This window comes from Electrophorus electricus, chromosome 11, assembly GCF_041902795.1.
Source record: "Electrophorus electricus isolate QZ-2024a chromosome 11, ASM4190279v1, whole genome shotgun sequence".
NCBI classification, from domain to species: domain Eukaryota; kingdom Metazoa; phylum Chordata; class Actinopteri; order Gymnotiformes; family Gymnotidae; genus Electrophorus; species Electrophorus electricus.
Window position 1 is genome coordinate 11,399,153 of NC_137507.1, and position 14,611 is coordinate 11,413,763.

Genomic DNA, 14,611 nt, shown 5'->3' on the forward strand with positions numbered 1-14,611 from the left:
TCACACTGCACAGAGCCTGTAATTTACACTGACCGCTGCCTTATCTTCTGGCACTGCTTACTCTGTAAAGAGCTTGCACACACACACTCATGCACAAACATTTATGCACTTAAAGCAGCTGAAGGCAATGCCATACTCCAGCAGGGATGTGATGCCATTTCCTGGTGTGTGGCTAAATCGGGGGATGGGGAAAAAACATGTCCAGGATATGATGTTTTAATGCAATCTTCAGGATCTCTGTGCCTGAAATAGCAAAGAGATGAGAAACAGACTAATTCGATCTTCTGTTTCATTTGCCCAGGTCTCGGTTTTGGGGAATGAAAGAAAGTGTCCTTTTGATATACAGACCATAGCATCTACAGCGTCTCTGGCATCACTAATGTCCTAACTACTAAATCTGTGCTATACATTATTCATTCCACATGGACCAAAATCACATATTTCTATTTTAGCACCTTGGTAAACACAATGGACTGATTTAGTTTTCAACACTGCAAACAGCACAGTCCTGAGGGTATTTTATATACAGAGCTGCGCTCTCCGGTAAGCTGTGGCCTACAATGATATGGTGTAGGTATTTCACAGCCTCAGTCTTATACAGCTCTAAATATCAACTTATTACCACTCCATGAATCACTGTGGATTGTTTGTCATGTAACATATGAAACTGTTGCACAGCTGCCAAGAGAAAATCCCCAACAGTTCAGAATAAGATTCACACATTTGAAAGGGCGTACATGCATTATTTAAACACTTACATTATTTAAAAAAAAAAAATCTGTTGGCATAATGGCCTTTGCCCCATGTGATCTGATCAGCTGGTGGAAGGGGGTCAAACAGGAAGGATGAGACTGGAAACAGGCTAGTCAAGCTTCCGGCCAGGGAAACAGAACAAGAGGAAGTTGAGAGAAGGCCTGGAACACTGCTTATCAGGCATCAGCTCTTTGAAAAAGCACCGTGAATGAGGGACAGACGGAGGGAAGCTGAGAGGAAAGAGAGGTGCGATTTATCTTTTCCATCGATGACCCATCATCATCAGTGCGACCAAACAGGATGCAGGGAGGTTGGGCGAGGGTGGAGGGGGTGGGGGTCTATTTACAGATTCTCTCTCCCACACACACACACACCACCAGTCCATAATGGCACATGATGAGTTCCATCTGAAAACAATCACTCACTCGTCCAGTGTGTGAACTGCAAATTCATTGCATAAACACTACCACAGCCAACAGAGACAAGTATACGAAAACAAAGAACAACACAGTATCTTTTATCTCCTCTTCTGAGGTGGGATCTTTCCTTTTTTCTTTGATGTGTAAATAACAATATATAACATATATTTAGCTAAGTAATCCAACTTTAACATTTAGTAAATTCCAAGTTATACAGTTTGCTCATGTTGAACCATTATATCTCTAGAGCAGAGCCTTTAATACTTTCAGATAAAGCATGAAGGTGATTTTTCAGTCAACGTGTTTGCTATATTAAGGCTTCATCCAGTTTTATGCCACTGATCTTGTGTGGTTATGAAAAGATGAATAATAATAAGCATTGTGATTGCACTGTGCTGTGGACAAGCAGCAACATTTCAATCTAAATATTTTTCATGATATAATGTTCCATTCACATAGCCATTGTTTGTGTGGATAGTACATAAATGTAGTTCATATAGACTCAAAAACTTAGATTGTTCCCATATTTTTCAGTTTGCTTCTGGTTTATTTTTATTTATTTATTTACTTCAGGCTGTAGTATTCAATAAGATTTCCAATGAAAGAAAACATTTTCTCAGTAAAACTAAACACTTTTGAGCTTGCAGTGAAGTACAATAGAGTAGCAGACTCAAGGGATCTGCTAATCACTACAATGTTTTCAGTAAGTAATTAGAAAGTTCTGAATTTGGTTTTAGTGATGTGCTTGTTTTTGAAATATATCAGTCTAGATATAGCAACTTTTTTAAAGGTATAATGAAGCTTAATTAAAGGGTACCAGGTAGGGCAATTGTTAGAACATATTCAAAATTTCTTCTTGGAATGAAAAGAAAAGTTTAAAGTTGCAGAAGTTCATTACATCATTTTAGATTTTTACATTTAGATTTACATTTACAGGATAGTCTAAACCATAGTTTAGACTATCCTGTATTCTATTCATGCAATCAAAAATTATAATAAAAAATCTAAGAGTACTATGGCATTCGTTTTATTATATCAATTATGTCATGCAGATGAAAGAACACGATCAAAAAAATGAGCAATTTCTGTAAAAGCCATAAAATAGAAACTCTGTTGTTAAAGCAAAAGCAGCTTTACTGGCCATTTATTTCTCATTCAGAAAACATGCACAAACACTTGTATCTTAAACTGAGGTTAACATTATCAGATGAAACCTAGTCATCTGTTGTAAACATGCCTAGGTGCTAGTGGGTCTCTGCATCTAAATGGCTTACTCTCACCACAATCAGTGGACAGTTTTAACATGATTAAAGGCAGTGTAGTTCAAACACATATCTATCTGACAGCCATTGGGGCTTTGTGCTTCCAACATTCAGCAGTACATTCTGAACTATCTGAAAAAAAGTAACTTGGGCATGCACAGATGATTAATGACGAACAACAAACCATTTTGAGTAATCAGGAAAAGAGGAGAGAGAAGAAAAAGAGAGGAAAAAAGATGGAGAGAAGGATTCCAGAAAAGAAGAGATAAGCCAAACATCTTCTATGATAGTTTTCATGTGTTCCATCTCTCTTGTAATTGGAGGCAAAGGCTGACACTATCTTTGTCTCTTTGCTGTTAGTGATTTTCATATACTTGATAATAACTGTTTTTACATTGGCTTGAAGTGAGTATATGCTATTTCTGACTGGGCGTGCTCACACTCTGTCATTCCTTATTATGATTTATGGTTTCCTGTGCGACATTCATCAGCATTTATGGAAAATGCTACTACAAATGCAAAAATATGTAACTCGGTAACAGCAGCTCTTCATATGCAACTGGAGCATGCACATTTGTGCAACTGATTTATTAAGTAAAAAATAATCATTATCCTCCCGAATTGTCCACCCACCTTGTGCCCCACTCCAATACCAAAAGCAAGCAGGATATGAGACTGTCTATCCTCTACTAGAAACATTACCACTGCTGGGGAATTACGGTTGGCCAGAGACTGAGGCAGACCCTGGGTTAATATAGTGTTCACTGAAATGCCTTTCAAAAGCTGTCAAACAACACAATAAATAATTTGTAGTTCATGAAAAAGACACTTTATGTTTGTCTTCCCTTGACATTGATTAATGAAATAAAAGAAATTCAACAGTCATATGTAAAAATAAGTGATAAAACATCATTTACATGCTATATTTTATACCTGTCTTTCATTGATTAACTTCAATTTATGCTTCCTCTCATATTTGTGGGGTAAAATATATAACTTAGATATGGTAGATAAACTACTGTTTCATTATGTTTTAGAAAGCCCAGTGCATCTGCCTTTTAACAGCTTGTTCACCTGTCATGACTCTACACAGAGGAACAGCGGATCAGGAAGCACGCTTAGAATGATTTGGATTATTAATACAACACTTGTGCTTTCAATAGGAGTAGAAGTCAAAAGTCAGATATTTGAGTTCAAGGAAATGGTCACATGTCTTATCATGTTTTTTTTTTTCTTCTTCTGATTTTGTACCATATGTTTTTCCCTTTTTTCAACACCCTTCCCCCCACTACACTCACACACACACACACGTTCACACTTACTGAACAGGTTGTAGTGCAGCTGGTCCACAACAGGGTTGCACTATATTTTCAAAGTGGCACACATGGATCATATCTTACCAGGGTGTGAAGATATTACATTATTCTCTCTCTCTCTCTCTCTCTCTCTCTCTCTCTCTCTCTCTCTCTCTATCTATCTATCTATCTATCTATGTCACACACACACACACACACACACACACACACACACGCACGCGCACACACACACACACACACACACACACACACACACACACACACACACACACAGTATTGTTAGTATTGGTAGTATGATCTAGGTGAGACTTTCTTTGAAAGTGCAGAAATTACATCTTTTGTAAGACAGAACCTCTTCCTTGCCATATATAAGACATATTTAGTATATATACACTATACTATAGTATTATTTTACATTTTTGTAATTTTTAAAAATTACATGTAAGTACAATGTAAGACTTTACAGGATTTCAGTAGAATTTATAGAATTAGATTTTGTATTCTCTGTTATTATATACCTGATTTGCAAATATTTCTTTCTTTTTTGTTTATAAAATCATAATTGGAATCTGAATCTGAGGAACCTTGAACAAAGTAAAAACTTTCAAAACTCTGTCAGTGGAGGGCATCACACTCAAGTAGGCTAAAGCAAGTTTGATTAATTTTACGGTGTAGCTAACGAGTCAAAAAGAAGTGCTTGTTAAAATGTCTTCGACCAGGTAGGCTGGATGGTGTAGCCTTTTGGACTTTCAGCACCATTGGTCCCTCGTAAATTGCCCGTTTGGGTAGCGTCAGGCTACTGCGCATGTGTGTCTTTTAATCAACACACGCGGGCAGTGTTTGATAGGAGGACACTGAGGAATGAATACTAGGCTGTCTGCGCAACGCTGTCGAGAGAAAGCGCATCCATACGGCCGCAGAAATGTAACAACGCCGCTACGTTTTCCGACAGTTTTTATTCTCTTTCGAGCTGAGCCAGAGGCATGTTTCATGTCGCCTGCTGTAAAACTCCGCTCGTTTGATGGAGAAATAAGAATTTCTCTCTCACAGCAGGGAATCAGTGAGGAGAAGAGAGGAGAAGTCATTTTTTCACGATTAGTCTCTTTCTGTGTTGTTCAAAAATGATAACGGAGTTGGTGTGCAGTGCTGTCGCCCTGATCCTCTACGTTAACACCCTTAAGGCGGATTTCTGCTACGATGACAGGTAACTACCTCCATCAACATACTGTCTGTTGTACTAGTCTTTATCTCATTATCTGTTAAGGGAAACAATGGGAGACAGAGTAATAACCATAACCTTTACAGTTCCGGATATTACGGTATAGTTTATCGTTTTGTAAAGCAAACTAATATTTAAGGGTTATGCGGAATGTTTACTTTGCTATAAGGCAAATTGTTACACTTGCAGTTAAAAGTTTGCGACTGCAATTATAAACACGAAACATGAATTAACAGAGTTTTTCTAACAATATTCGACACGAAATCTCAGTCTAACTTGATGTCAAATCGATGTTCTTCATCTCTGGGATACATTCTTTCATTGTCTCTAACCAGTGGTTTCGGTTGTCAGAGAAACCGTGAACACCTCGTCGACACGCGGCGTAACGGATGTTGTGTGCGCTGTCGGAGGGGAGTGTTGCAGTGAGTCTGCACACAATACCTCTTGTCTGAGCTATTTCTTATGCAAGGCATTAAGAATGCTTTTATTCTGGAGGAGGTGATGTTATACACCACCCCCGGGGCGTTTTTCTTTGACACTCAATGAGAAGAAACCAACCACGAAATGGGAGGATTCGCGTAGACACTGGTCAAGAAACGGACCGATCTTAATGAATAGCCCCAGATGATTTAAATTCAACGTGAAGATTTAGCCTATCGGTAGGCCCTCAGATGAAGCCCTACAGAACAGTGTTATTGATGAATTAAAGGCACTCTGCCTTTGACCCACAATGCCGTGTATAAAGTTTGGGGCAGGAAATTGCTTTTTCTTGTAATACGGTCATTTTTGCCGAAATTTGTAAGCATATCTAGAACTATTCATGACTGTTTAAGCATTCCTTATACGAAACTTAAATCTAAAAATCTTCAATTACCCTTGTTATTTCAAACAAGACTGTTGAAAGTTAGAAGTCTTACGGAGGTATGGGGCACAATATTACGGTATAACCTATATGAATAAAAATTAAGATTTGCTCTGCAAAAACTAGTAACTACATAAATCTTTGATGTTTTGATGTTTTTTGACGTCTCACGTAAAATAAACGAGTCCTCACCCTTTTAGATGAAGAAAATAAAGAATTGTGGTTAAAAGCATATCCCTTATACTGTTGTGGTTGTTAAATTAAAGCTGGTGACCTTTAACATTCAGACGTAGTTTTAATTTGCACCCAAGAGGCTTGGCGTAAGATTATGTGAGTGTGTATGTGCCCTGATGTGTAGTCTCTAGAGTGGCTAGGTCACAGCGTATTCTATCAGTGAATTGACACCTCAGAGTCATTTATCAAATCAACTTCTTCTGAAAGGTCAACAATGTCCTTTCCTCTGACCTGTCCCTTCCTTTGGGATGTGCGTGTGTGCGTGCGTGTGTGTGTGTGTGTGTGTGGGTGTGTGTGTGTGTGTGTGTGTAGCACAGGCTGCATACATGATAAGAGAGCCTCTGAGCCTAATGAGTGCTTTCCAGTAGTTGCAGCTCTTCTCTTTATTTTTTATTCCTGCTTGTGGATGCGCACTAACCAGTGCTGTACTGTGTTGTGTGGTTGAGGTCCAGGGCTCCAAAAACATGTTGTCTGTTTTTTTTAATCATGTCAACAACTTTTCCTGGGAACAGTATGGAAACTAATTTTTACACAATCAGCCAATCATAATATTAATGAAAAGTAGAAAAACTGTTCATGCCATATGCCATAGTTTCCGTCATGAACACCATTCCCATGGCTCTTTCCATGAGTCCGTGGTCAAAAAATGTCTTACATATGGCTTGTTTTTGCCCTCAAGTTAAAGTTCACTGGGTTTGTTGTGATGAACGCTAGTTGTCAAAACATCCATATGTCCTCCAATCAGTAGACCACACCATATGCCAACACCCACCATTTGTGTTTGGTTTTATGAGGAAATGACTCAGCCAGTGGTGAGGTTGTTGGTGCTAGAGGGGGATTGGTGAGGCTGGCTCATGATTGGTGTCTCTGACAGATTAACTACTATGGCTGTATCTCTGTATGCTGAGTTAAATCACTTTAGTCAGTGTAGTTCATATGAAGGAGCAAGAACAGATGTCCTGAAGGGAACTTTTAGAAGATGGATACCGAAAGAACATAACATAACAGCTTCAACTGATCACAATTTTTTTTACTGTGATCTGTAAACATTCTAACAGGCTTCAGATGTACCAAATGAGTGCTCTTTGAGTTTAACAAACAAACATGAACAATTTTGGTTAACACTGTGCCAGCCTGAATATCCCATGTACCTTAATATTTTACATAGCACATGTAGCAATACATGTAGAGACAGGAGTGCGATAGAGTATTTTTGCACATATTGTGCACCCCTGCTTAGTGTTAAATATCACAGAGAATATGTAACACATGGTGTGTTATGCCCTGAGCTTACGTGGCCTTAGAATATCGCAATGGGTCTTGGAGGACTTGGTAACAAAACATAACCCTATTAAGTTTAAACAAGACTGAAACAAGGCACTGATTCAGTCAGGTATTATAGCTCTGAATGACACAATAACACACCTTTTCCTGCAGACGTTTGAGGTGTTAATGTTCTAGATTTGCCCTTTGTGCTCTGATTCCTATTAGCATTGTCCCTGGCTATCAGTCAGTTGGTGTGTGATCCACATGTGTCAAGAGGCTCATCAGTTTAGTTTGTTTGTGTTTGTATGTGTGTGTGTAGTGCTGTGATCACCCTGTGATTGATGGACATTGTCACAGAGAGTGCACTCCTGTGGGCTGTACATGTTGTCCCGCTGCTGTACAGTGGAGTTCCAAGAGTGTGATCTTGCTTTGTATCTTAGATTAATACTTTAATATTAATATTAGTCAAGGATACACATTAATCCATTAAGGTATCTGTCTAGTAATCAGAAGGTTGCTGGTTTGAGCCCTGCTGCTGCCAGGTTGCTGCTGTTGGGCCCCTGAGCAAGGCACTTAACCCTCAGTTGCTCCTGTCTAGGTTTGGGCTGCCTAGCAGTATCCTAGTGATACCTGTTGCTGTTGTTGATGGCAGGGCAGTCAGCAGTATTATTCTGTACCTCTGTACTACTGTGTGTGTGTGTGTGTGTGTGTGTGTGTGTGTGTGTGTGTGTGTGTGTGTGTGTGTGTGTGTGTGTGTGTGTGTCAGGTAATGTAAATCTCCAGTTGCTTTAGAGCCTTGGTTATCATGTGGAAGTAGTTGTATGCTATTCATTAAACCCTTAACTCCAGAAGGCCCCTTACAGAGGCTTATTATAACTCCATGTCCACCTCCCAGAGTCATTAGAATTCCTTGAACAGCTCCATGACAGGAAATGTAATACTCAGGAATCACCTTAGCACCATGTAGTATTAGGATGTACCCTGAGATTCCTGGCAGGGTTGTTTTGAGTGACTCTCTGCATGGCTTTTCAGTTCTGCTTGCAGCAGAAAGAATTGGTGTGTTTGGGGCTAGATTTTTTTCATGCAAATAACACTCATTTGAAATATTCACCACTGCACATGCAGATAAATCACCCCAGATGGACTTCATGGATTTGTTATTTTTGCTTTCAGGCCAGTGTAATCAGTTTTAGATTCTGCAATTTGCAGTTGCATTGTTAATCTTGCCCCAGTCATCACTGCTTATACAAGTTTCCACTGTGAACAGTTGGCATTAAAACTAATTAAAAAATGAAAGTGATTTTGCATAGGATGAATCTGGTTTTCTTTACTCTCTGCCCCTCAACAAACTTTCCTTTTGATCCTTCAGTGGACACATCTTAAAGCACTGTTATACCAAAAGTGAAATGGGTGCTCTTTAAATGCATGCATGTTAATGCAGAAAGGCAGTGAGCGTGAAATATAATGAGTTTGCACAGAGTAATTTTAGCAGGTTGGAGGCAAGAAAGACATTTCAACCACTTGACCCACCAGAGTACATCGTAGAGTTTTTACACAGCAGAATCTGCCATTCCTGCTGAAAAGGGCTGAAAAGCATAATTGTGTGTGATTAGAGAGAGAGAGGGAGAAAAGAACCAGAAAGGTAGAGAGAGCTAATATGTTTCCATGGATATAACCAAGTAAAGGAGTCCTTGTATTCCCCCTACTGGCTCAAATGTTCAGCATTATTCGGCGACGCATGCATTCTCAATATCTTCACCAAGGTACACGTGTTTAGTCTGTGCATGGATATTTGGATGGATATTAAAGAGCAGGGAGGAGCAAAAACCAGAAAGCATCACACTTGCTATAAATCCTGATTACTTGCAGAGTTTCACTGCTGAGCTTTTTATAGCAGCCTTTGAGAAACTATTAGCAACCACAGCACGTTTTTGAGACTGAGAATAAAGCAGACCACATTCAGGTTTAAAAACCATTTATGCACTTCTGCTCTCAATATGGTCTAAGAATATTTCAATAATAGAGGATAACCAAGGCTGTGCTAATGAAAGTGGAAGTCTTGCTATCCTTAAATTGAAGTCATGTGGTCCAATGATGCAGAATCGTAGACCTAATGTTACAACATCAAAGAAGCCCACTGGAAGTGCTCTGGCAGATACCATGAAGGGGAGCGGAAACCCTTTATGACTGTTGTCTTTGAGTGCTGTCATAGAGCTCCTGGGTGAATGAATCTACTATATGCCCAGACACATCAGGGAAAAGAAGGGATTTTGAAAGGAAAAGGACATTTGCTCCTGTGAGATGAAACATGAGCTGACTGAACCACATTTTATGTTTGTGACATCTGGACTTATATTGTTTTGCCAGGAACTTAGGCTTTGCTGTTCAATTGATTTGCCGTGGTGGTGGTGTGTGTGTGTGTGTGTGTGTGTGTGTGTGTGTGCTTATTCAATTTTAATATTCCCTTTTGTAAATGTACCATTATTTTATTGTTTTTCCCTTACATATAGGCAGCAAAATTCCTGTGCTGAAAATTATATGTCCAGCTGGACACTGTAGCTCAGTTGTTAGATTACTTGACTTGTAGTCGAATGGTTACTTGTTCAAACCCTGCCACTGTTGGGCCCCTGAGCAAGGCCCTTAACCCTCAATTCCTCAAGTTGTATTCAGTTATAATTGTAAGCCTTTTTGGATAAAAGTGAATGCTGTAAATGTAAGAACTGGTGTTTCTGCTATTTAGATTTACCTTTGTTTTTCCATCTTATTAAAACATAATATCATATCATAACTTTCACTTAAACCAGTTAATAAATAGGTAACCACATACACAGTACAGTACATACACAGTACATCTTGTTTAAAAGATAATGATTTAAAAAAACATTGTTAATTGACTAAAACGGCACTCTTAACCACAAACATTAAAAAAAAAATGCAGTAATAAAGGGCATTAAGAATGAGAAAAGTCTGTTCTGTATAGGTTCGCATTAGTTGGTAAAATGCTCTCTTTCATATTTTTTATTCTGTTAATTGTAACAGGTATGCACAAAATTTTAAAATAGCTCCAATCATGTACAAAATTTGCCAGCTGCACTGAAATGAAACTGTTATAGTCAACATTAAAAAGGGTTGATCAAACTGTGAGTACTTGGATATGACTTTAACCTAACTCAGTCCAGCACCACACTATTAATCAGTAGAGGCCATCTCAATAGCCAGACACAGATGGATGAGTATGTGTGGACATTTTATTTCTAAGGTTTTCTCCATCACTAATAGGTCAGCAGGATGTGGTGTAGGGAGAAGGGGGGTTGATTAGAGTAAACCCTGGATAACCTTTGGCTGGCCTTCACTGCCAGCATTACTAGTCTTCAGTGGCATAACCACAGTGTAACACTGTCACATTGGTCATGATGTTGGCAATTGGAGACTCCCTCTGTCATAGCTGTCTGGAATTATATTCTCCCAAATGTCAGTCATGCTGCTGAAGACCAGGAGCTGTACATTCTCTAAAAAGGTACAGTGTGTACAGAGTTTTAACACAGGCTTGAGGTTAATTAGTGATGATAAAATCTCAATCTTACAATTCTTCAAAATCATTCAAATACTATGGGTGTGCTCTGAGTCTGGCTGTTGGGTTTCCTGTGGCTGAATTGCTTATGGAAGTGAACAGTGATAACCCCTGGTTGTTACTCGGATCTCTCCTGCCACTTCAAGAGCTGATCTGTTGCTCTGTCAGATTGTATTTCTACTATGCTGCACTTAAATGTAACCATAATAAGCTGGGTCTGCACTGGTGTTACATTGCACCGAAGAGCTGCCATGTGCTTTCTTTTGCTAACATAACATGGTTTTTAAAACAGCCCCAGTAAGGAGAAACCTACACCCTGTGGGCCTGAAATTACACACACTTTCACAGGTGTTTTTCTTCCCTAAGAATGAGTCCCTATTGTGTATCATCTTAGAGAACCCACGTTCTTCCTCTCTGTCCTTGTCTACATTTTCTGTCTAGAGTGAAGGGAACAAAAAAGTTTAGTCTGATTTCTTCTCTTCACCTACTCTAGCTGGCAGGGCATCTGATTGGAGGCAGGGCAGGGTGTCTGGACTGATAACAGGCTTGGTGCATGGGCAGACGTGGAGAATGACAGTGATGAACCGCCCCCGGAGCTGTGATATGAGTGTGTCTCTGTCACGGTGGCCTCCATGCTGTAGTTACAGCGCTTTTGGACTGACAAGCTAATCATGTGTAATCAGGGACCCTGGTGTGCTGCGGGCCCAGATAATCTTTTAACCGAAAATGACAGGGCTTCAGAACAGGCTGAACCAAGACAGCGGCAGGCTCCCTCTCACACTACCATTAAAGAAGTGCTGACTGTTTTTCATACTTATGCTACAACAGAGGACAGGATAGAGAATTATCTACCTAACAATGACAAAGGAAACTATTCACATACATATAAAACAGCCTTTGTAATTGAACAAAAACTGATCAGGATTAGTCCTATAATGATTCTTAAGCAGAATAACTTGAAATATTCCTGCCAGCTACTTCAGAAAAAGAATAGTTAGCATACACTGAAATTACAAGCAGTCTGTTAATAAAGTGTTTTATTTCATTCTATGCTTTGGAGCTTAATTTTAATGCTTTGCATGACCCTTACAACAGATATTAAAAACATTTTTTCATTTTAAACAAGGAAATTTTGGCAAGGACAATGAAATAACTTTAGTTGTTGGTGAAGCAAAATGTCAGAAGGCTCCATTCTCTGATCAAAACTCTGGATCTCAGTCTCTGGTGTTTGACTGTTGTTAAACGGTAGATGTATAACTTTGAGCCCTTGTCTGAAGTTACTGTGTATGAAGCAAAGCATTTATCAACCCATTCTCCACACTGACAAAAGCATTATTAGTACATTGTTAGTGATCTGGAACCATGCAATATGGTGGGACTGAAATGCATTGTGTCAGTATTAGAGACACGTTTACATCCTCTGTGTTATGCTACGCTGTGTATGAACTCAGATAGGCAGTACACAAACACTGCCAGAGATGACTGCAGCATAATGAAAACTTTTAGTTTTGCCTTTGTGGAGAGGCTTTAAAAATTACTTTAAATGTCAAAAGTTGAGGCCCAGTTTCTTTGTGATTCCAGTAAAGAATCATCAAGCATCTGCCCATTCACAGAGCCGGATCTCAGCCAGCAGGGAGCGTGTCCAGCCTCATGTTTTGTCTGCCAAGCCCAAGTCTCAAAACTCAAATACCCAAATTATATATACAATCATTTGTTGTTCACCTCGTGTTTAAATGTTTGTTTAAATGTAATTTTGCATCATAAACAGTTGAGTATATGGCACTATAGACATACAGGGGAATGGTAAGGCTATTTAATGCTCTCCAGAAATCTCTTTCCTGGGTCAGTGCAAGCATTAGATATGGTCCCAATGTTAGTGGGACTCCTTAATATGCCCAGTTATATATAAGGTTCTATCAGTTAGGTTACTTTCTTTTTGATAATATACTGAGTGTGTGTCTCAATTTAAAATGCAACAGGATCACATTAATATGCCTACAAACCACTGAAAATGTTATATTGTAGACTCCCAAGAAAAATGCTCCACTATATAGCTAACATATGTATGCTATATTCAACTTTGGCTAAAACGTATCATTATGTTAATTATATGCTGTGTGTTTTAGAGGACTATGGTTGCTTTGCATGTCTGGCTTGCTCTTTTCATGTTAGAAACCATGTCTGGGATATTTTTCATTCCCTATGCAGAAGATTCGGAATCTGGATACACTAGCACTTTTGTATGGTTTTTTTTTTTTTTTTTTTTTTTTTTTGTGTGTGTGTATGTGTGTGTGTGTGTGTGCACGCGCATTTCCATTTGATGATGTCTGGGAGGTGGGATGGTGGGGTGGGGTGGGTAGTTGGTCTGAACAGCTTTCAGTAAAACCTCAAAATACACAGATGTATTAAAATCCACTGAAATAAAGTTGCCAAGTGAAAGTTGCTAAGTGTCCTCACATCACAACATGGTAGCTGGCTATTTATGGGGCCCATTGGGGAGCGAAGGATGAAACCAACCTGATAATGTAACAGGAAGAGTTGTAACATCTCAATGAGAATCTGTTTTATTTAAATGGAAGTTGTTTGTCAGGGACAGTGAAGCAGGGAAAAGAGGCTGCTTTGTTTATACTTCCTGTTGATGTGTAAACAAAATAAATATCTGTATTTGTTTTTATTTTAATCATTTATTTTTTCTTTCAATGTAATGTGCTGAAGAGAAGCATCATTCATTCCTTCACTCGTCACTCATTGTTCCTTCCTGTGTATTAATTGGCTGTTTCCAAAACATGGCCAGAAACACTGGATTTGAGCACATTGGACTTTCCACTCTTTTTCCATGCAGTGTTGGTAGAAAGAGGTGATCCACAGCCAGTCATGTAATGCACTGCTCTACAGTATGACACCTCGTTTAGACCACTGCCCATGATTAGACTTATTGCACTGACTAAATAATTTTTATTCATTCACACACCAAATAATCTGCAGACTTTGTCTGTTCATGTATGTGTGTGCCTGACAAGAAGGCTGTGGCTTGCTTTGCTACACCAGCAAATGAAACCTAATTTCACTACATCTCATTTTCTTCTTTCTTTTCTACTTCCCTTTGTTTTCTCTCCCCATATCTCTTTCGTTCTCTACTCCCTGTACCCCTCCAAATCCACTCATCACTTTCTAAATGGAGCTCTCCATTCAGTCTCCCTCAGACAATGACATTTCATTTGGACATTTTATTTTTCCTTGGCAAACGCTTGTCTGCTGTGGTGTCAGCGTGTAGGAAAGGCAGCACTGTGACAGGCATCTCTATTGAGAGAGTAGAAAAGCTTTGCGATTGGTCGGCAATAAAATGGCTTGTCTATTTGTCTCTCTCTTGCTGTCCTTTGTTTGGTGGCGTCCCTGGTTTCCAAGTCGATATCGGCAGAGCGAGGCTGCTGTGCTCGTGAAGAATGGAGCACTGGCTTTGGCCATCCTGATATAAAGAGAAAGTCGGTCACAGGCAATATGTGCAATTATCTCAAAAAATGCTTTTCTGAGGAGCATTGCTCTCACCTTATCTGTCTCTTGGTAACATTAAGTAGAACTGATAAAGTAAATTTGCTGTTTTATTCTCATGCCTGATATCTTCCCCTGTCTGTCTATTATCTATCACACCAAGGCCCGGATGTTCAATGCTGTACTAGAGAAGGCAGGAGTACAGTTCAGCAATGTATCT

The 14,611-nt window shown here is 39.2% G+C and overlaps 1 protein-coding gene across 3 annotated transcripts in view; it reads left to right on the plus strand.

Moving 5' to 3' along the window:
- The first annotated feature begins 4,529 nt into the window (after positions 1-4,529).
- The window catches only part of tmtc2a (transmembrane O-mannosyltransferase targeting cadherins 2a), a 35,015-nt gene continuing 24,933 nt past the window's right edge, over positions 4,530-14,611 (plus strand). The window contains exon 1 of one of the 3 annotated variants that reach the window (XM_027020220.3): positions 4,530-4,954. In XM_027020220.3, coding sequence (XP_026876021.2) covers positions 4,872-4,954 — 83 coding nt within the window. In that variant the 5' untranslated portion in view covers positions 4,530-4,871. The remainder of the gene's footprint in view (positions 4,955-14,611) is intronic. The other 2 variants (XR_003411332.3, XM_027020219.3) reach the window with 2 other exon arrangements.